The sequence below is a fragment of the Rhinolophus sinicus genome, chromosome 1, assembly GCF_057876585.1.
Source record: "Rhinolophus sinicus isolate RSI-liver-muscle chromosome 1, RSI-T2T, whole genome shotgun sequence".
In the NCBI taxonomy this organism is placed as follows: domain Eukaryota; kingdom Metazoa; phylum Chordata; class Mammalia; order Chiroptera; family Rhinolophidae; genus Rhinolophus; species Rhinolophus sinicus.
Genome location: NC_142501.1, coordinates 46,281,878 through 46,305,306, shown reverse-complemented (window position 1 = coordinate 46,305,306; position 23,429 = coordinate 46,281,878). Strand labels below are relative to the sequence as shown.

General features: G+C 32.4%; 1 protein-coding gene across 3 annotated transcripts in view; it reads right to left on the bottom strand.

Annotated features, from left to right (window-relative positions):
- The window catches only part of CNTN1 (contactin 1), a 289,420-nt gene that overhangs the window by 24,454 nt on the left and 241,537 nt on the right, over nt 1–23,429 (bottom strand). For all 3 annotated transcript variants that reach the window (XM_019756344.3, XM_074325831.2, XM_019756345.3), the window contains 5 exons: nt 20,543–20,777; nt 18,251–18,354; nt 10,004–10,190; nt 7,494–7,606; nt 6,545–6,701 (listed from right to left, as the gene is read on the bottom strand). In XM_019756344.3, the coding sequence (XP_019611903.1) occupies nt 6,545–6,701; nt 7,494–7,606; nt 10,004–10,190; nt 18,251–18,354; nt 20,543–20,777 (796 nt within the window). The remainder of the gene's footprint in view (nt 1–6,544; nt 6,702–7,493; nt 7,607–10,003; nt 10,191–18,250; nt 18,355–20,542; nt 20,778–23,429) is intronic.

The window sequence follows — 23,429 nt, the reverse complement described above, 5'->3', positions numbered from 1 at the left end:
GTTAGAATGAGAGCAGAATGATATGAGTCTGAGATATAATCCAGGCCAGGCCGCTCATGGCTTTTGCTCTTTTCATCTCTTCAACTCATATCACACCACTGCACACCAAGCGCACTGGCCTCCTTTCAGCTTCTTGAGCAGGACAAGTTCTTTTCTGCCATTCCCCCTGTACCTAGGACTCTTACCCCTCTTGTGATATGGCTAGTTCCTTTCCTTTAGATTTCAGGCTAAGCATCACCTAAGTAGAGAGGTTGACCTGATCACCCTATTCAAGTAAGTTCTACTGTTTTTATTCTCTCTGTTAGCCACTGATCTTTTTTTTCTTATAAGCCTTAATAAACCTGCATATAAATTCATTTTTATTATTTGGTGCTAGTTCTATATTCTCCTGATATCCACTAGAATCCAAGCTTCAGAAGTGCTTGCCAATTATCGTAACCGATAAACTAGCAGAAAGCCTGCCGTTTTGTAGGTGTTTAGTAGATGTTTATTGAATGAATCAATTTTATGGAGAGCAAAAGTATTATGAAAATATGTAATTTTTTAAAGAGTAAGTTTTAGCTAACAGAGGATAAAAACTATTTGCACATTATAATACTAAAGTATAGCTCCAGAGACTGACTATATTTCATAAACCGAAACTATTTTGGTAGTAAGTGAATCTGGGAAGATTATCTTTAATTTCCCTTTCTATTCTTATAATAATGTATTCCACTGAGGAATTTTCCAACCAAATTATGTCTGAGTCTAAATAAATGAACACAAAATAATATGTTGGGACAGTTGTATGAACTTACTTGTAGCTGAAAGGAAACCTTGAGGAAGAGTTAGGAAAACCCCGGTTAGTTTAGATGCAAAGATGTTATCTATGGCCTGAAGTGGTAAAATCTGCTTCTAGAACTAGCGCTCAAAGCTTCTAAAAGATAAATAAGACTGGGAATTCCCTGTAAGCTCAACTCCTGGAGTAAACATGGGTCATTCATAGAATTACATTAACAATGATCAGGGCAGTGAGTCAAATTTAGAGATGTACAAAATATTACTTTTATTAGATATTTCTTCTCTGTTTTCATGCTTATTACAAAACTAAGAGTATTAAGTACAGCCATATATTGGAAAATGATTTGAGTGGATAGTCATGATTCAAGGTTAATGAAAGGAATAGATATGTTAGAGGTAATTTTAAATGTAAGCTATTTTTCAGCCTAGAAATATATAGGATGGATTCATCCACTTAAACTCTCAAATCAATTTCACACAACATATAGTAAAGGAAAACAAAATGTCTGTTTATTTCAAAATGGTTGGAGAGCTAGCCTTTCCTTAGTGATAATTTTTGTGCCATTGTCACAAGATGAATTTTAAAAATTATGATGATGTTCTTATGAGAATGGCATTCAACTGTCATATAATACACCATTTCAAATATTCAGGTTAGTATTTAATTTATTCATGGCAATGTCTTTTTCCCAAATGATAAATGATACTTACAAAGTTGCAGATATGGGAATCACTGAATTATATAGCATCCTGTCACTAAAGAAGGCGGGATAAAGTAAACCTAAGAGTGATATGTATATTATTATCCTCTCCGTATATACATAGGCTATTATACAAGATTAGAAGCTCCAAAAACCAATATTGGTTTGTAAAAATTCTTACAGAGGATCTATTTGCAAAATTGATTATGTTAATATCACATTTTATTCTAATAATGTATGAATTAAATCTAAACATCCCAACTATCCTCTTGTTTCTTTTATACTGTACTTCTTAGGCACTGGAGAGGGGAACACATGAGTAATGGAGCTAAATATCTGAAGGCTTCACCTAAAACATGGTTTCCTAGGCCTTCCTCTTCTGCCACTTGACAGAACAGGACAGTGTAAAAAAAAATGTGTTTTTCATCAGTGTTTAAGTCAGTGGCTTTGGGTATATAGTTTAACTTAATAGCTTGAGTTCCCAAAAATAGTAGGTTAAATGTTTAGATTGCATCATCTGTGGTAACATCAGGATAAATTACAGATTTATTAGAAGGCATAAAGTCAACAAAATGAATATATAACAACTTTAAATCAAATGGAAAAGATGCCTTATTCTTGTAGACCTACCCGAGATTTCACCACTGCCCTCTTTCCAGGCCAGACCATCATCATCTTTAATCAGTCTATGATAATAACCTTGTAATTCATCTCCTTACATCTTACTCCCCTACATATATATTTTCCACAATCACCAACATGATTTTTCAAGAGCAAATATCTGATTACATTACTGCTACCTTAAAGGTTTCAAATGACTATTTTTTGCTCTTAAGAAATCCAGACTCTAAAATGTCCTTAAAAATCTTCCTTAATTTGACTGAGATATCTGTAATCTGTTTAAACTAAAAAGAAAAATAAAAGCTCAAGATATGTATATTCGAACATACATAATGAAATATATATTTCTCTATGAATATTTATTTATGACCAAGATTACTTGTTAATCTATATTCTAAAATGCATAATATATAATAAGTCAAGTTAGCTTATTAATTTTTTATTCAAAATATTGTGACTACCTTCATATTATTCTTAATTTAGCTCACAAATATAAATAAGAACAAAAGAGTCTTAAAAAAACAATCTTAAACTTATTAGAGATAGTATGCTTGTAATGAAACATTTGCAGTGTTACATTTGCCATGATGTGAACTAAAAACTACAAATGTGGGATAATTTATTAAGACAGCAGATAACAGTGTTCAGGTCAGAGAGAAGTGGAGTTACAGGTGACTATGTCTAAAAAATTTTTTAGAATACCTCTAACACAAAGTTTTAATCTTTGTAAGAATCAACCTTGTCATTAGCCCATGGCATAATTCAAATCCTGTGCCGAAAGGGGAGTGTATCAACATTCGAGACATCTAAACTATAGTTTAAGTGGCCCAAATTATTCTCTTAACTAAACATTATTCTATACAGGAATCATGACTTTATTAAACAATTATTTGTTAAAACCTTTTTCTGTGGCGGGCATGTACCCTAGGTGCTGGTGATTCAAAGGCTGAACAAGGCAGAAAAGAGTTTGCTGCCATGGAACTTACATTCAAGTAACAATGAAGATGGACAATCAACAGTATAAATTAATAAATAAGATAGTTTTAAATAGTCATAAACATCATGAAGAAAAAAAACAGTGATATGATATAATAAAAAATCAGAATAGGGGGCTATCTTACATTGATTGCCATATAAATCTTCCCTGAGGAGGTGACATCTGAGCAGAAACAAAAAAACAAGAATGAACCTGCCATGCCAAGGTACAGAGACTTCCAGGCAGCAGCAAGAACAAGTACAGATGCTTCAAGGAAGGGATAATGTTGGTATGTTCAACAGAAAGAAGGTTAATGGAGCAAGGGAGAAATCACTTACTTGAGGTGAGCGACTTTGACAGGACCAGATTATATAGGCCATGGTAAAGAATTTAGATTTTATTCTACAGGATAACTAAGAGGAAAGTTAATATGACTTGAATTATGTTTCAAAAGATCCCTCTGGCTGCTGCATAGAGAATGGAGTATAGGAAGCCAAAATTGCAAGCCCCAGAAAAATTTTAGAATTGCAATAGGGCCAGAGGGGATGGTTGTGATGTGGGCTTGGAGAGATGTGAAAATATATAAATGGCAACACATTATAAGTATGCGAACTGTGCCTAATGTATTGTAGGCAATTAATGGATATTTGTTGAACGAATGAATGAATGAATGGATGGATGGCATAATGCATATAAACGTTACCATAGCAATGTCTTAGATTCCTGGCTACATATTTTAGATATGAAAACTGAAACAAAGGAAAATATTTGAGGTCTTTTAAATATCTCAGAAAGCCTAAAATTTCCATTATGCATTTACATGCTTTCCTCATTACACATAATTTAAATAATTTGCAAATAAATCCCAATTTAAATCATAAAATTCTGATTTTTATGGTACTATTTACCAAACATCTGACACTTCCTAATGTTAATTCTTCAGTTTCTTTGTACAGTATGGTCAGACTAAGAGATAAATAACACATTCTGCATTAATAAGAGTATTGTCCTTCAGTTGGCAAAAAAAAAAAAAGGAAAAGAAGAAACTATTCTGAGTATGTTTGAGGTTTTTTAAAGAAGCATACTCTGTGTCTTCTACACATGGGCTCTACAACAAGATGTCAGTTAATAACCATGGCATGCTGTAGCTGGTCCATACCACCTCCCGAGAGACAATTGTTAATTTTTTAAGACATTTATGAGTGACTTGTTTAAAACACTGTTATTAAAATTTTTACATATATATATATATATATATATATATATATATATATATATATATATAATATATATATATAAACTTATTAGTTAAATTAAAAAGTTTCCAATAAAGATAGTAAATACTCAGACTCATCACTTAATTATTTTACCACATTTAATGTCATCAATGCTTTTGAGGTTCCTCCTATTGCATCTGTATGGTGATGATACTACATAATGTATACTACTGAATACAAGTATCTCTTCCCAGTTCCACATTTAGGGACATCATGTGGAAACTTGAAATCTAACATGATGAAAATATTCACACCACAGAAATTTGCAAACACTACAATCCAGGGATTCCTCCCATCCATGGGGAGTCAGTTGCTTAACATTTATCAGCACACCACTAGTTATAACTATAACGATGATATTGTAATTGCTAAAGCATCTCTAGCTGTAAACTTGTGTCATTTAAATCCCATAAACTAGATTCTCCTTCACATTAGGAATAACTAAGGGGCAAGGAAATGAAGAGGACAACAGTCTGCTATGGCTGGCTTCTAGACAGGAAAGATCAGAGTTCAAAAATAATTTACCCAGGTCTTTTGGGTCCATATTTCCTTCTGATTTCCTTTTGTAAAACAGCTCTGCTAAGTATGAAAATGTTGATGGCATGTTATCAAAGTACAGAATTTAGAAAATGCTTCAACTCTAAACAGATGCCATTTTCTCCTTTCAAATTGGTAATGAGTAAAAAAGAGACTAATATTACAGTGGTGCTGTGGGAAACACACTCATATAAAATAATGATAGGAACATAAATTGATAAATATTTTAAAAGACATTTGGCAACATAAAAGTAAAACACTTCATCTCATTTGAATTTAACTTGCAGAAAGATTAATTTATAGAAATGTATTCAAAATAGTATTATGATAAGAAAAAATGAAATGGGTAGATAAACTTTGTACATTTGTTTGAGAGAATATTATATATAATTTTAAATGAAACTTAAAAAGTTTTAATGACATGATTGGGGAATTTTCATGTAACATAATTGATAAAAATAGGATATAACATGATATATTTAATAGAAACTAAAACATGAAATTATATATGCATATAGAGTAACTAGAAGTAAATTCTACTGAACATTAATAGTAGTTAATTTAACTATTTGGAATATAACTGATTATTGTTTTCTTCTAGACTTTTGTATTTTCCAAATTTCTAAAACAACATAATAATATCTAACCTAAAAAGGTTTCAATGTGAATAATTTAAATTTATGAGACAGCCTAAAATTTCCATTTGTATTTATATGCTTTCCTCACTATAAATAATTTAAACAATTTGCAAATAAATCCACATTTAAATTTAAAAAGTGTATAATGGTACTATTCACCAAATATCTAACATTTCCTAATTTTAATTCTATAGTTTCTTTATGCAGTTATGGTCAGACTAAAAACCACGGCATTGTTTTAATGACATTTTATTAGTTTAACATATAGAAATATTCATGAATTAGGTGTAACTCACCATTTTTTAGTTCCCAAATCATTTATTCCCATCGTTGATTTAGCATCTTCTAATATTCAGAAGTCTCTCATAAAATTTTCAAATTAACATAAAATTTAATTCTTTATAATTAAACTATTTCATGCATACAGGGTGAGAAAAAAGAAAATTTAAACCAATGATATAGTTCAACAAATTCAAAACAGGGAAGAAATCACTGCCTCAAATATTTGTTTTGAATTAACCAATGCTGTGAGAAATACAGAGTTTTCAGAGAAAGCACAGAGCTGCTGAGGTAAAGAAACGGTGATGGTAAAGGAGACATCATTTCTATTAAAATAAAAATCTAATAAAATCTTTCTATTTTATTACTATATTAATATGTGAATTACAAGGAAAAGGGGGCTAGAAGAATATCAATTGAATTTCCTTTTGATATACAAGAAGTTTGGATAATATTACCTAATGGTCTAGTATTATGTGCCATTTTAATGCATTATGGTATTTTCATTATGCTTTGACATCCAGATAATAATCAATAAGTATGTGGTTTGTTGCAAATTTACTTTTGTGACTCATAAGGGAAGAAATATTAAGTTTCAGGGCATCCTTGACATTTCAAATCTATTTAGCAAAACACTGATATTGGTATGAATATCAGTTCTACCTTTACTGATATTCCATATGGTCTAGAACTTACAAGTACTTAATTGAAATGTGTCATAAATGACTGGCTTACCTGAAATTTTGACTTGAGACACCACTCCATCTCCTCCCTCACTGTGTGCACGAACCTCTACAACATACTGTCCATCCCTGGGGATTGGAACTTCTATGGAGTGCTTATGGGTTGAATACAGTTTGCCATCATGCTGGCCATCAGGTCTATAGAGTACCTTAAAAAGTCCCAAAATACGTATACTTAATAAATTGGTAATAATGAGCCAATGTCCTAAAACTAAAACAAGAATATTCTCATTTTTATTAATAAAATAAATCCTAGATAGCTATGTGTAATACTTGCTGTAAAATTAATATTATTTTTAATACACAGAAATCAATTTCACCTATTATTTTAGGGTGATCCAAGAGGATGTGCCTTATGCATCTGAATTTTATTTATTTGAGATGAACTAAAACAGGGAAAAATGTTTTGTTTTACTTTAATAAATAGTACAAAATGAGGGCTCTTTCAATATATTGGTGTAGTCTAAAAACTTGCCTCACAACTTGATTTTTTTATATTATTCCTAAAATTCAGTATACGATGAAAAATATGATAGGGTGTGATATAGAGAACATACAGAAATGATTTTTTTTTCATTTTTGTTCATTTATAGAAAGCAACTCAATACATGAAAAAGTTCACTGTGTGCTGGGTGACACTATTTTAATCACTGTCAAACAACAATGGATTCTGTCTCTGTTCTTTAGGTGCTGGTTATTCTAACACCTCTATACTTTAAAGAAGCTATTCTATCTTGCTTACTTGATGTAGCATTTTCCTAGACTTCACTGAAGATCATTTCTCAGTTAAAAATGTATCATGGCACTGTGTCACCTGAGTCTGCTACACAGTTAGAATAAGAAAGCTGAATGGGTTTTTCAAAACAGCGGAGTCCAAACATCAATTACTCTTTATAAGAGTGAGACTTGGGTAAGGAGTAATCTAGTAACCGTTTATCTACCTTATATCCTGTCACAGTAGATTCATTTGATAGTGCGACCACGTGATCCCAGGTAATTATGTAACGTGAACCAGACCTTATGGAGCTGATGATCCTTGGTGGCTGGCTCGGAGCTGTGAAAAGTAATAGTACAGGATTGACAATCATCATATCTAACTTCAGTTCCGCAAGCTGCATTGCATCCGGGATGGTAATAATGTGACAACAACAGCTAATTTTGATGAGTGCTTTACTATATGCCAGACACTATGCTAAACACTTTATATCCATGGGTACATATATCCACGGCCTTGTGAGGTAGGTAATGTAACTAACTTGTATTATCTTCTCACTTGGGTTTCTTTTTGCACGTCTTTTGAAATTGCTGCTATCAAGGTCAAATCTAATGTCACTTTTTAAAATTTTTTCAAATTTAACATCTTTTCAGTCCTTCACAGAATTGGCCTCCTAATTCCTTCTTGAAGCTCATTCTTTTCTTAAATTCATGATCTTTTAACATCTGGGTCTGCCTTCTAACCTCTCTGGCTGCTATCTCTCATTGCCATGCTTTACTGGCTCCATGTTCTCTGCTCAATTTTTACATGTTGGAACAACTTAAGATCTAATCCTGAGCCCCCTTCTATCCTCAGTGAATCTGACCTAAATCTTAAATCTGGGCCTATAGCTTTAAGTATTCACAACTCTATCTCAAGGTCTAGTCTTTCTCTTAACCTCTAGACACATGTGTGCGACTGCCTATCTCTACTTGAATCTCTGAAAGGCTTTTCCAATATAATAAAATGTTGATGGGACATTTGCTATGTACCCCCAAATATGCTTGTCTGTGAGTCTTTCACAACCAAACACCCAATTTCTCAAAAAAAACCCAAAAAACACAAAAATAACTAGCATTGTTTTTCATCCCATTCATTGCCAACATCCGAATATCAGCAAGTTCACAATTCTGCTTGCAAAGAATTTTTCACTTCTATTATGACTGAATTCTAACCACTGCCATTTCTTTCCCCAACTACTAAAATAGCTTCCTAATTGGCTATTCTGCTTACACTCTTACCCATCATTATCCATTGTCCATCTAGAAGCCAGAGTGATTTTTTTCAAAACATAAATTAGATAAATCTCTCTTCCCTAAAATCTTCTGATGGCTTCCTATCATACTTAGGAAGAACTCAAACTATGATTTATAAGGGCCTTCATACTCTGATGCCAGCACACTTCACCTCCTCACCTCAGAACCTATGTTCTGGCCCCAATGGATTTTCTATACTTAAAGCATATCAAACTCTTGCCACCTAAAAGCTTTTCACTAGTTATTTTCTTTGCCTGCAACAATCTTTCTCCACCTCCAGCCCCAGTCATCTGATAGTGGGTCCTTCTTATTACTCATATCCTAGCTCAAATGGCATCTTCTCAAAGAGGCCATTCTTGACCACTCAATTGGAATTTGGCTCTTGACCAAGTCACTTTCCATTTTAGCATCTGTTTATTCACTTTATTGCCCTATCATCTGATAATATCATATTTATTTGTTTTTATTTTATTTATTTTCTCTCTCCTTCCATTAGTTTGTAAACCTTGTGAGAAGAGGATGTGGGTCTGACCTTCTGTATCCTCAACACCTGGAGCAATGCTGGGCACTTAGCATACTTTCAATGAATGAATAAATGGAAGAAATAACAAAGGAATGAAGCCTTTCACAAATTAGAAAACTGAGATTTAAAGATGTGAGGTAATTTGTCTGTTGTCACACATTTCATAAGTGGCAGAAACGGATCTGACCCCATGTAGGATACCAAAGTCTGCCTCTTACCACCATGTTCTGTTAGAAGTTTCTTTTTCTCCAAATGAATTTACATACATCTTTAAGCCCTAATGGTAATCATGTCTTCAAACTATTGTAAAACTCCCTCGAGTCCTGTATATAAATTTTCCTTTTTTATATATTCAACTTGATTCAAGAAAGAGATCTCAAAGTAAAGGCAGATAGATGAGGATGACCATAAATCTGAGCAGGGTGGGTGGTCTTATTATATGAACAAAGAACATGTGGTGATAGAGGGTAAACGTAGTGCTACAGCAGTTAACTTGCATTTGCGTTGTGCAGTGATGAAAGTTTGTAAATCAAAGCATAAAAAAGTAAGCATAATTTTAATTCTATCATGTTGTCAATGCATTTCTATGAAAAGAAAGTAAAATAATAACAAAATGAATACAGATTAATTATGTAATGGTGCAAAATTTTGAGGGGAGTCTTTACAAAAGGAGATTCTGTACTTTCATTGCTAAAAGAGAACATTAAATGTAGAAAGGCATTCCACATTTTTTCATCATCTACATTAACTAACAATGTTTTTCTTTTTTTTTTTTAATTGTGTGATTGTGTTGGAAAGAACTGAAAACCAAATGTGCTAAGACCGCTAGGTAGTAAATTTTTCTCAAATGTACCTTCATCATGATAGAATCTATTGGTAGTTTTTGACAGTGTTTAAAATGCAAATGTTGAGACTCACGTGCTTTCTTGGTGAAGGTCTCAGTCATCTCACTGGGAGGTCCACAGCCTGCGCTATTGCAGGCCCTGACTTCCACAAAGTACTGGGTGTCCGGCAGAAGGTTCTCGAGCTTGGCCGAGTACTCTTGGCTGTTGACCTGAACTCTGTGTGCAGCAGCTTCTTTGTCATGGACGGACCAGTACCGAATCTGCAAACATTCAAGTTGGGTAATATTTTGTTATGACTCAGACATTTCAGTTGTGAAAAGTTCTTTTTAACTGACTTTGTCACCAATGATATTGACTGAGCATTATATTCTCAAATATGTCTTAATGTTACTTATACTTCTATCAGTCTTAGACTATCACAAAGTGTACAATGCAGATATGATTAAAGCTGTCAAAGGCAAATCAAAGGCCTGCACGATTGCCTGAAATAGTCTTAACACTGACAAAGAGAAAGGAAAACCAAAAACCCTTTCATAAGATTTACCTTCGAAATATAGAACTGCTGTCTTGAAGTATTTGCCACAATTTGTATCGTTTTCCTGCTTTATTGCTATTTACATTATTTCAAATTTGTTATGAGCCATTGATAAAGCAGTTTGACAGGAGTACGTACAATCTTGCTTGGCAAAATTCTTCATCATGTGGCCTAGGAACATACAGTGTGATAACTTTCTGCTATCTCACTTCAGAAACATGTGTATATTATTTACTTAGAAACTATATCAAGGCTAGATATCAAGGAAATATTATACTTAATAACTTGATTAGTTGTAGAAATTATTTATCTTTAAAATAAATAAAAAATTCTATCCATATAGTGATTATAAATGACTACTTTTAGCAATGACAGACTTCCTTGTCTCTTAAAGTAAAATCTAGGAATTGTAATTTTTATTCTTCAAGTAAGGCTGTTTCATTGGTCAAACATCTAATTATATCTAAGGTGGAAGTAAAAGGAAATAATTGTTTATAAGTATACTGGCATTTTATAGATTTTTAAATGTCCTCTCCATAAAATAAAAATGGATTTAATTTCATAATTAACCAAAGTGCCTTACAAATAGCGTCTAACATTTATATAATCCTGAACTTTTTATTTACTTTTGAAAAGTTTTATGAACTTTTCATAAGACACATATGAAACCATGATAAAATGGAACTGGATGGCTCAAATTCACTTGGTAACAAAGTAAGGTTTATGTGTAGAATGAGCACATTTCAGAACAAAGACTAGTTATTAATTGCTTTTTGGTTTTCTTCACAATATTTTTATTTTGTTTATTAGTGCTCATTTTTTCTGATAATGATATATCCTCATGGTTTTGATAGAATCTCTTTGCCATTTCGTCATCTAACCAGAAGGATGGTCTCAGAGCCAAGGAAATAGAATTGCACCAGGTGGCTCCAAAGGCAGAACTCAGTTAGCAGAGAAAAGACTTTCTAAGGATGGGGCCCTCCTAGAGAAAGCATGAGTTTCCTGGTGCTGGAAGTGCTCAGGCAGACACTAATTCACCTGAGGCGGAGATGGCCTACACTTTAACAGACATTCGAACTAGGTGATATGTAAGGCCTTTTGTACTAGTTGATTAAAGAGAAATAAAATAAACATTTAAAGTCTGATAAAATGCCAGACACTTTATTAGGATCATCCAAATACATTATCTTCTCAACAAAACTAGAATGGTTGTATTCATTCTGTTTTCTAGTGATCAAAACTGAAATCCATAGGGTGCATGCATTTTTAAATGCATAGTTGTTGACTGAATGTATACCACATTTTAAAATTTTCATTCTATTATAAAAACTTTTCTATCCAGTTTAAGAGGAGAAGCTTCTAAACTAGATTAATTTAATAAAAGCCATTTCTAAAAAACACTATGCACTAAAATGGGGAATTATAGTGATAAAATGTTTCTACCATCTCACTCACAATTCCACGATGCATTTTGACAATACAAAAGGAAAGAACACGTTCTCATTAATTTACTTTGCACCTATGTCCTAAATGACCAATGACTTTATTCATCTGACTTTGTCACAGAGTCTCCATTTAAATTCACAAGAAATTAAAGCAGTGACTTATCTATGCTTCACCAAGTAACTAGGGAGCAGTTTATTGAGTATGCCAACTAGTCCTGGGTTTCCTTATTTTAGAAAATGAGAGTTGTGTGACATTTTCATAGTACATTAAACATTTACAAATGAAAACATCTTATACAAAATGATTTTGTTGAATAATCAGTCTCTCCTTAACTTAAAACATGTTTACATATGACTTAATGTTTCCAAAGAATCCTAAAATAAATAGTGGATGATATATGCAAAATATGGCATGGTCCTTTTTATCTGAACTAGCCACTGGCCATGTACTTAGAGTTAATTTCCAGACAGATGATAAGTTTGAGCTATTGCACCTTGATCCTCTCATTGAATTTCCCACTGTGGTGAAGCACCAACATTAATTGCTTGAGAAAACTGAGAAAACTGCATGAAGTGAAGGGTGCAACCTGCAGTCATGGAGCAGAATAAACGTACTGCTTTTGATTAATCACTATGGAGATCAAAAGAGAACCTCCAGGAATTAGTGGAAATAGATTATCGCTACCAGAGAAAAAAAAGGAAAAGAAAATAAATAAAAAAAGAAGGTCTCACTTTATGGATAGTAGACCATAAATTCGTTTTTATATACTAGAGCAACAAAATATAATGTATTTATTTCTAGTTATTGCTGTGGCATTTTATAATTTTAACTCTTTCCTTACATATTTCTAAAATCTCCACAGCATCCTCTGTCTAGTGTTAATTTCTCACAGTGCTTATTAAACAATTATGGAATAGCCTCATTACTTGTCTTTCTCTGCTAATAGTAGATTATAAACTCTGAGGACAGGTGTTCATTGTGTATTTTTAAACACTGTGCATATAAGATGCATTTGATGTATGGTATTCATTCATTGAACAAATAATTATCGGGTATCCACTTTGTACCAGTTAGTATGTTACATGCTCAGAATGCAGACAAGAACCAAGCAAACATGTTATTTGCCTTCATAGATCTTACTCAAAAAATAAAGGAAAAAATCAAAATGCTTAGGTTAACATAAAATTACTAATATCTTTGACAGGGAGATCAAAGTGTGTAATTTTGTTTCAAGAAAATTTGGTTCTTATAAAAGTATTCAGAAGCCAAAAGGAAAAGCTTCAGAAAAAGCGTTAACCCATATTTTTAATTAAGAATAACTATACTTTCCATAAACTTATGGACCACAATAATGCCACTTTTATACAAACATAATAGCTATATCCCTTCCCAGGGAAATATAAGAACTCTGTAAGAAAAACAGCACTTTAATCTCACTTTGTCCAAAGAAGTTTAGAGTTAAATAAATAAAAAAAAAGAAAAGAAAAGAAAAATGGATGTTACAACTATGGAAGTGTTTGGAGATGTTTAGCACTTTTGAAAATTAGGCTTGCTCCATTTTATTATTTTTATTTCAGTAAACTTTTGTATTAGATTTCAAAGTACTCTCCTTTCAATTCTGAATTTTCTGAAAAACATATCTTGTGACAAGTGAATATTCTGTTGTTAAGGATTTAATACAGTCTTTAGGTAAATATCTAACTATGATTATTTAAATGAAAAAAAATAAGGCTAACACAAAAAAAACCTCAAATGCTAAAAAGATATTATACAATAATTTTATATTATCCAGATCCCAGACTAATTCAAGTATCAGTACATTATATAGGCTAGGAATAGCAATAGGTAATATAAATTATTCAAAATCTGTATTCTTACACCTCTTGGGCTATTCAAAGTTCCCTTTTATTCCAGCTACCGGTGCAGGAACCAATCAATTCTATGCAGTCTTCAACTAGCTTCCCATAAGTAGTACCAGTTAGCATTTCACAGCAGCTAGGGTTGCTAATGTCTCCCTGTGTTGGGTCATACTTGATGTTGCTCATGGAAGTGGGAGGGGAAGGTGATGCCCATGGAAGTGGGAGGGGAAGGTGATGCCCATGGAAGTGGGAGGAGAAGGTGATGCCCATGGGGACACCCATAACCAATGGGGAACAGGAGTGGATGAAAGCTTACCCTTTCATCCCAGGCAGGGCAATTCTGAACCACACTTCTAAAGCTCCTCAAAGATCCCAAGGGATAAAGTACCAGTTGCCCACAGTGGTTTCGAACAAGATAAAACATCTTCTTTGGGAGTTTCTGCCTTTCCTGTTCACTCTGATTTTTCCTTATATCTGTTCCCTGGGATCATATTTAAACTAAACTGAACAAACAACAGCAATAGGAACAAAACTGTATTTTCTCACACCTGTATGCTTTGGGGAGATCCAAACAAAGACACCGTTTACCCGAAAATAAGATCTAGCTGGACAATCAGCTCTAATGCATCTTTTGGAGTAAAAATTCATATAAGACTTGGTCTTTTATATTGTATAAGACCCGGTATTATATTATATTATATTATATTATATTATATTATATTATATTGTATTGTATTGTATTGTATTGTATTGTATTGTATTGTATTGTATTGTATTGTATTGTATTATATTATGTTATATTATATTATGTTATATTATAAAACCCGGTCTTATAGTAAAATAAGACCGGGTCTTACATTAATTTTTGCTCCAAAACACGCATTAGAGCTAAATGTCCGGCTAAGTCTTATTTTTGGGGAAACACAGTAGATGTCTTCTCCAAAATAAGAAAATGAATCACTTTCTAAATATTAGTTTATGCTCACCATGATAATATACCTTTAAAAACATTTGAGTAGACTTCTTATGATTGGTAATACTTTAAGACGATTGTGAAATCGATCATCTGAACTGATCTTTGATTCAGCTGCTGAGATTTTGTATTTGTTATTCCTAATAGCATATTTTGCTGGTTTTCTTTAAATCAAGTGAATGTTTTACTTGATGGGTAAGCAAACTAAGTCTTTTATGGATTCCTGGGCAGGAGCCCAAAGTTCTAACATGTCTATGATAGAAAGGACTTCTTACATTCTTCTAGTTCAGCTACGCTGCAGGAAAACTTACTGAGTATTAAGATTAGAAGTGCGGAGCTCTTTAACTAGGTATGAGAGAAAATAATTAGTAAAACTTAAAAATTCTACTGAGATATACTTTAAAACCACAGGGAAGATTCTTTTTTTTAATTTTTTCAGTTGCACTGCCTATTTGATTTTTTAAATTTTTATAAAATTTATTCAAGTGGCATTGATTAAAAATTATTTAGATTTCAAGTGTACAATGCTATAATACATCATTCTTATATTGCATCGTGAGAAGGTTTTTGTTTTTTAAATCCAATTGTCTAAGTTCTCACTTGAAATGTCAGGAAATTAATGTTGAGGTGGTGTCAATCACAAAGGATTTGGGCTTCTCCAGCTTTTATTTATTTATTACTATTATTATTATTTTTAATGTGCTGCTTTTTTTCTCTGTTTCTTTATAGCTTAAACCCATAATAAATTTTCATAGGAAGTGCAGTGGGGTATTCATTTTCTCCATCATCTGTCTTGTTAAACCATTGGCTTTTTCTATCACATTTTAAAATAGAAAAAAAATAACCACATTATAGTCAGACAAGTTTTTGTCCCATATAGGGGAATTTTCTTACAGGAGAATAAAAATGTTATAAATTATCTCTTTTAAACTTTAATGTTTGTTTCTTTGGTATTCAAGTTTCTGTTGAAAAACAAACATTTTTAAGAAAAAAAATAATGGAAACAATAATTTGGTGATTTACTTTCAGGATTTGAATCAACTATTCTCTGGAGAGGCAAGATCTAAGTTCAAATCTGGTTATGACAATTATTATATTACTCAAATGGTTCTAAACCTCAAGTTCTTCATCTTTAAAACACGGATACCCTAATATTGTGTGGATTCAATACAATGAGCTTAATCAAGTGTTTAGCATAGTAAGGGCTCAACAAATGTTATCATTTTCATCATCATTGATACCATCATAATCTTCTTCATCATCACTATTATCATCATCATTGTCTTCAAATGTCCAACGACACCGAACAGGGAAAAGCATCAATCACTTTTATTTCATTTCTTCAACACAGTAGTCCTATGAGTCAGTGATTACTCTACCAGCTTTACAAGTGAGGAAACTAAGGTTCAGAAAGTTCAAATAAAATTTCTACCAAATTTCTCAGTAATAGAGGTAAGGTATCAAACTATGTCTTCTCAGCCACAATGCTCATAATTTTCTACTTAATGTGAAGTTGCAAAAAGTCAGAAACCTGTGAAAATAAATTCCTCGATGACACACACTTTTCCTTTGAAATTCTCATTTGTGAAAATCTTAACTACTAAAGATTATTTTTTGCTAACAATTTAATTGAGAATCCTAATTGATGTTTACTTCCCAGTCAAAAAACTCATATTCTGAGAATTGTCTGAATTCATTGATGCCAATGCATGGCTTCCCACCTCATATTTCCTTTGTACTCTGCCTCTTGAAAGTTATAAAATAGTCAATGTATAATTCTTAGGCAAAGACAATATATAATTATCTAGCATGTTTTTAACAAAGTAAAATACACAGTTATCACTTTGATTCAATGAGTGGGTTACACATTAAATAATATTTTTTTTTTCTATTTTTTCTTACTTAGGAATGAATAATCATATAAAAGAAAAAAAAGTCCTATGGTCCAAAATATGGCTTTTAAGCTCCAAATATTTTCTCCCAAGATACCTTTGGACTTTTTTATTATGAGGGTTTGTAACATCTAGTGAATTTCTCCCTCTTTCCCATTTCTTTTGTAATAGCTGTAAATGTAATTGTTGGTTTAATAAATTATGAATATTGGGTCTTCTTAGTCGATGCCTAAACTTCAGCTGAACCCTTGCAAAGATTGTATAAACATACTTAGAGATCTACCCAAATCACAATCAATAGTACCAAATAACATTTTTCCTGTCAGGTTTCATATTTAAAACTTAGAAACATCGGTTGGCTTTGTAGTTACATCTCAGAAACGTGCCTTTGAGAAAGACAGATTATAACACTTTATTTTATCATACTTCAGTATCTCTATCAGCACCCAGCAAATATCTTTTTAGTCTACGTACCCAATACTGTTTTGTCACTAAGAGCAAAGCAGACAAAATCTTGCCTTCATGGGACAAATATTCCATGGACAGAAGAAGAAGAGGAGCACAAGACTTGAGAGGGCAAGCTGACTGGGTGGGCAGCTCACTGCCCATAGTTTCAGAATGGTACTCACTGAGTAAAATGAAAAAAAGCAATAATAATCTGTGGTTTGCCATAAAGCCTTGAACTTTGAATCAGATAATCTGAGTTTTAGACACTGATCTGATACTTTTCATTAGTGCTAAATGAAGCAAGTCATTTACTTTCTTTGGTATCCATTCGCTCATCTGCAAAGGTGGGTTGATGTCAATTTCTCTTAATTTTCACTCTTTGTGATTAAAAATATGCATGACTTCATTTTTCCTACACAGTCAAATCTAAATTTTGTTAGCATTATATTAAAAACTTCAATTATCATTCTAGCTTCAATTTTCCAAGTAGTACTCCCTTTAACTGAGACAAGTCGTCCCCTTTCCTTATAACTAATTCTTACTGGTCTTTTAAGACTTAACTCAAGGGAAGTTTTCCTTGGGACATTTTGAGTGTTGCCAATTTTATGTCTTCATAGGTAATGTCATGAGACACATATTTGTATATTTATAATTGTTTCTTTTGTAGGGACTTTTAGAAGTAGCACTACTGAGCCAAAGAGGATGAACTTTATCTATGTATTTATTTCAAATTTATTGGGGTGACAATGGTCAACAAAACGATAATACAATTCTATAATACATCATCTGTATTTTGCATTATGTGTGAACATTTTAAGGATCCTCTTATAAATTGCCAAACTGCTTTCCAAAAAACTTAAAAAATTCACCTCTATGAGCACATTTGTCTCAAAAGATATTGCTTAACCAAAGATGCTATTACCTTAGTTTTTACTTTGACCAATTTATTTGTCAACACATAAGACTCTACATGTTGGCCACATAAGCCAGTTAGGAACCTCTGCTTTACTCTTAAGAAATAGCTTATAAAGGCCCAACACAGAGAATAGAGTGTTAGCTGCCACATAAATCAAAGGAACATAGAACACTGAAAGATGTAATATATTTGAAAACTACTACTGATATATTTATCAATAAATGTATTCAGTTTGATAAAAATTGAACTCACCTGATAGCTTTCCACTATTTTTTCTACAACATGCTTCCAATGAACAGATACCTCAGATGATGATAAGACTTTTACACCTACTTCTGTTGGGGCTTCACTGGGAGCTGAAATGTGATTAAAACATTAAATTCATACATAAAATGACTATAATATAAAATTCAAATAGCACCATTTGTGTATGAATGAATTAAAATTATGTTTTAATATTTTCAAATAGTTTTAATATTTCCAAAATAAAATAAGTTCAATCACTGAATTACATCTTCCTCTACTTTTGTAATATTACTTGCTTTTATTGGTCATTGATGATAAATGTACACGTATATTCATATACATGAATGTTAATATAGACCCACATACATATGTATGTGCACACATACTTTTATAAAACATGGAAAGCTTTATGGACAAAACAACACTTTTTTTTTTTAAATTTCTCTCAAATAATCAGCCTAAGAAAACCTGTGGCTACAGATTAAAATTCATTACATTTAGCTTATCAACTCTACATTATCAAAAATAGGAAATTTGATGTTTATAATAGAACATTATTCATTAAATGAATTTTCCATTTTCTCATACTTTCTGTTGATATGAGCTAAAGACACATAGCAATCGGGCCTGCTTTCTTTATGTTTAAGCTAAGATTTTTTTTAAGATCCCTTGAAACAAGTTGTGACATCTACGGCTTCTTGGGCTCAAGAAAGCTTTTATATAAGTCTAATCTTTTAACTGGGCATCAAGTCAAATATGTATCAAAATGGCCTGTGTTCAGTGGGAAAAAAAGTAATTTACATCCCTTATGAAAACTACACAAAGAAACTAAGGAAATCTTTAAGTAAGAGTGATCAATTTTTATTGTGTTTTATTAAGAAACTATAATCCTCTTTTACATCAAAAATGCCCTACACATGAACATGGTTCAAATCAAGGTAAACATGTAGCACTATGAATAATTTTTTAGCATTCAAAAAAAAAGATGAACACTTATACAAGTTTTGGCACATGCAGGTTTTATGAGATTTGTGAAACATTTAGGACAGAAATGTAATTTAATTCAGATAGCCATGACTAAAGAGATGACAAGCATGGCTATCTGCCTGATTACTTCAGCCTCAAATAAAGCAGTTAAAAAAATGATATTGGGTGAGAAAATAACTTGTAAAATACTTCATACTTTTATTTTCTCTGTGAGATGCACTCATGTTGTTCAAACTATTAACATTAAGCCATTATATTTCTGTTGAATCAGAACAAGCTAATAACTCTATGATTGAAGAGTGCATGTGAGTTTTAAGGGATAGCTAAATGTTTATTTTGGAGTAAACATAATGCTAATTGAGTAAATTAATAGAGTCCTTTTCCTCTAAGATATCAGAATATCTCACATAGTTTTAAGTTTTCGAACTCTACCATTTGTGCTTCTCACACATGTGCAAAGAGAATCTTGGCCAAGGACAAATGTGTTGTCAGAAGGCAAGGAAACCTCTGTTTCTAGCCATTAATTATACAAATAGTGTAAATAAGTACAGAAATATAAGAAGGTCTTATGCTTTTAATAGGAAAATAAATAAAAAGCATAGTTGCGTAAGTAGGAAATCATAAAAATCAATGTCAATATGTTTAGTTTAAAACTATATATTATTTAGCATAGATGTATAAAGCCTTCTAGGGGCATGCTCAGTTCAGTTAAAGTTTCTAGAAAAACAATTAGAGCCAGTATCTGTATTTTTTTTCACCTACATCTCCTTCGAAAATTTTCCCTTTCCAAGAAAAAAAATTTCAACTGGCTTTCTAAATCCTTTTTCATAAAATTATGCCTAGATTCCTTTTAATAAAATTCCAGCACTCTATCATAATGACAAAAAGTTACATAAATGCTACAATTACACAAGTTAGGGTTTTTTAAAAAGGGGAATTAAAAAACTATGCTAAGGAATTTCTAAGTAGTAAATTTTATGAATGCACAGACAGACTGAAGTGTCAATCAAGTATGAAGAATTTCTGACTGCAAAATTGTAACCAAGGGACCAGGAACAGGGGTCCAAACCAATTATTTTAGAGGAGCTATCCTAACTACCATGGACATGAACTAAAGGATGAAAAAGTTTTGGGCAACATTCTTATCATTTAGATGGAGATACTGACATTTTAATTTGGCTCAAAATAATACTCATTTACTAAATGCGTCGTATTATAAAAAGATCTTATAAAGTAAGTCCTGAAAGACAGTAAATGAAATGCCTACCAGAGAGAGAACTGGGTTTTTCCTCCCCCTTTTTTTTTACCCACCGTCTTGTGCTGAATTAATGACTGCTACGAGGCTGTAAGGTCCATCTCCTTTGTTGTTGAAGGCCTTAACTTTCACTTGAAATGCAGTGGAAGGGCGCATGGACTCATCTTTATGGACATATCGACCAATATCTGGATTAGTAACTGTAACTTTTTTCCATTCTTCCCCATCAAATGGCTTAAATGCCACTATGTAACCAAAATTGTTGCCGTAGTGGTATTCTCTTGACAAAGGCTAAATAGAAATCCAAATATTAAATAGGTTTAAGCAACACATTTAACAGCAGGCAAAATTCAATGCAAATAATACTAATGATAATGATATACACAGGAGCACATTCTTTGTAAAAATATACTCTTAGTTTGTAAGTTAGTGCTGACTGAAAATTCCAGGGCAAAACATGCTCAAACATGGGATGACTTCACTTACCAAGTTAGCTATTCCTGGAACATCCCTTTGGGGCTCTTGCTCTGGGCCTTTGTACTTTCAGTCCCTTCTACCTTCTAACTAGGATGCTCTCTCATATGTGAGAAGGCTCTCTCCCTCACTTTCTTGAGGAAAAAAGAAAATCACCTACTTGATGTTTTCCCTGGCCCCAGATTGGCCATTTCCAGACTCTCTCCATAATATTCCATATCCCATCTCCCGGCTTTATTTTTTCTCTGTAACACTGTCATGATATACCCTATATAACTTACTTATCTAATTTATTGTCTCTCTCAACTACTAGCACATAAGTTTCACGAGGACGAAGTGTTTGTTAGTTTTGATTACTTCTTTAGCTTTTGTACCTAGAACAAGGCCACAAGTAATATTTATTCAGTGAATGAATACATGAATTTTAGAGTTGAGAGGCACGATAAGAGAGTTGTACAAGACTCTAAGATATCTGTATCATAATCAAACAATAGAAACTGGTCAGAGGAAAAAAGAGAGAAAGAAAAAGAAAAAGGGCTAACGTTGCTCTCGCCTGTAGGAAGCTGGCTTTGGGATCTAGTCTGACTCTAATATTGAAGCAAGTGTTCTGTTTCGCATTATTTTTTCTGAGTTTCTTATTATTACATATGTCAATTGTCCAATAAAGATGTCTGCATTAGCCCTCACAAGTCATTATCTATAAACACTGACTTAAAGCTCTTTGTAGTAAATACTAATCATTTAGTCATATTTAGCCAATAAGGTAAATGTGCAAATTGTATATTTATTTTTTCACCAGAAATTGCAAGTTCAAGTGTCTTGAGGAAAATCTTGAAGTGAATATAACACAGTTGCTTGAATATACTTATGTTAAATAGGAATATATAAAAATGTATAAAGTGCACAAGATAAAGCAGTTATACTTGGTTGTAGAGTATACAATTGACTCTCAAACAACTTGGGGGTAAGAGGTACCAACCCCTTTGCACAGTCTAAAATCTGTATATAACTTTTGCCTCCCCCAAAACTTAACTCCGAATAGACTGCTAATGACTGAAGCCTTAGCAAAAACATAAACTGTCAATTAACACATTTTGTATCTTATATGTATTATATACTGTATTCTTACAATAAAGTAAGCTATGGAAGAGAAAATGTTATTAAGAAAATAATAAGAGAAAATACATTTGCTGTATTTATTGGAAAAAATGAATGTATAAGTGGACCTGGGCAGTTCAAACCCATGTTGTTCAGGGATTAACTATAGATATCCTGACGCACGATCACAGGATGTACAAAATGTTATTTCGGATTAGAGGATATAGACTAACGTTTCCACAATAAACATTTTTTCTTATTGCTAATTCTCTACTTGGTTTTCGCAATTCAAAGTGTATCAGAATTGGCTATGGAGCTTTCAAAAATTAATGATTCTCCAGCCCCAGTCCCAGAGACTTTATTTCACATTTTTAGAACTGGATTTCCCATTCAGAATTTTCTGACAATCTCCTATCTTATCCCAAAGTTGATTTCCACAGAGTTTAAGAAAATCAAGCCTATGAAAAAGCATTTTTTAAAAAAAACTTACTTAAAAATGTGATTTAAATGCCTAGTATAAAATATGACCACACAACAAAAAATTGATTTTTGCTAAATATCAACTTTTATATAAATCAATTTGATTTATGTAAGGAATAAAACCTGTCATCTTTCCTGCAGCCCTCAAAATTCTTTAGTGCCTAAGTTGTATTCTTTGACTATCTGTAGTTATTAAATACTAAAAATATCATATAAATACATGGCTCTATATAAGACATGTTACCTAGATAAACATCAGATGTTTAATTCAGACAAGTTTGTACTATCACAGCCTTCTCCAACACCAGTATCTCTCACTTCAAAAAATCCAGCTAAGATGCATTGTTTTCCAGACATTATAGTCTCTGATGTGGAACTCCCGTTTGGGTCATACAATTTTAATAAACTGCTTTGTATATATCAGCAACCACTTTCTTGGGTGACTTCTAAGACTGACTTATCATGAACACTTAGTGATCAAAGCAAGTCTCAACTGAGAAACAAGCTCCAATTAAAAAACAGGTGTTAATATAAAAGCTTTTTAACCGAATCTTTGGAGTTTTGAATATCAGAAAAAAAGTAATAAATTACATTTGGATTACCAGCCCACCATGAGTTCAACATATCTCTGGAATCAGACAATTGAATATTTGTTTAATTTTTTAGGCCAACAGATCCCTTGGCATCAAGGATCAATTTTTGCGTGTTAAGTCGTAGTAAGCCAGGTAAAATCTGACATGCATTTAAGAACAAAAATTATTTCAGTAATTTATTCTTGCTGTGCTTTGGGCATTGTCTTTTTTTATTTTATTTTAGTTCAAAAAACAACATAGGTTTGAGATTAAGTATAGATATAGCAGCCTATAACATATGTAATTTGTTAAGACTCAC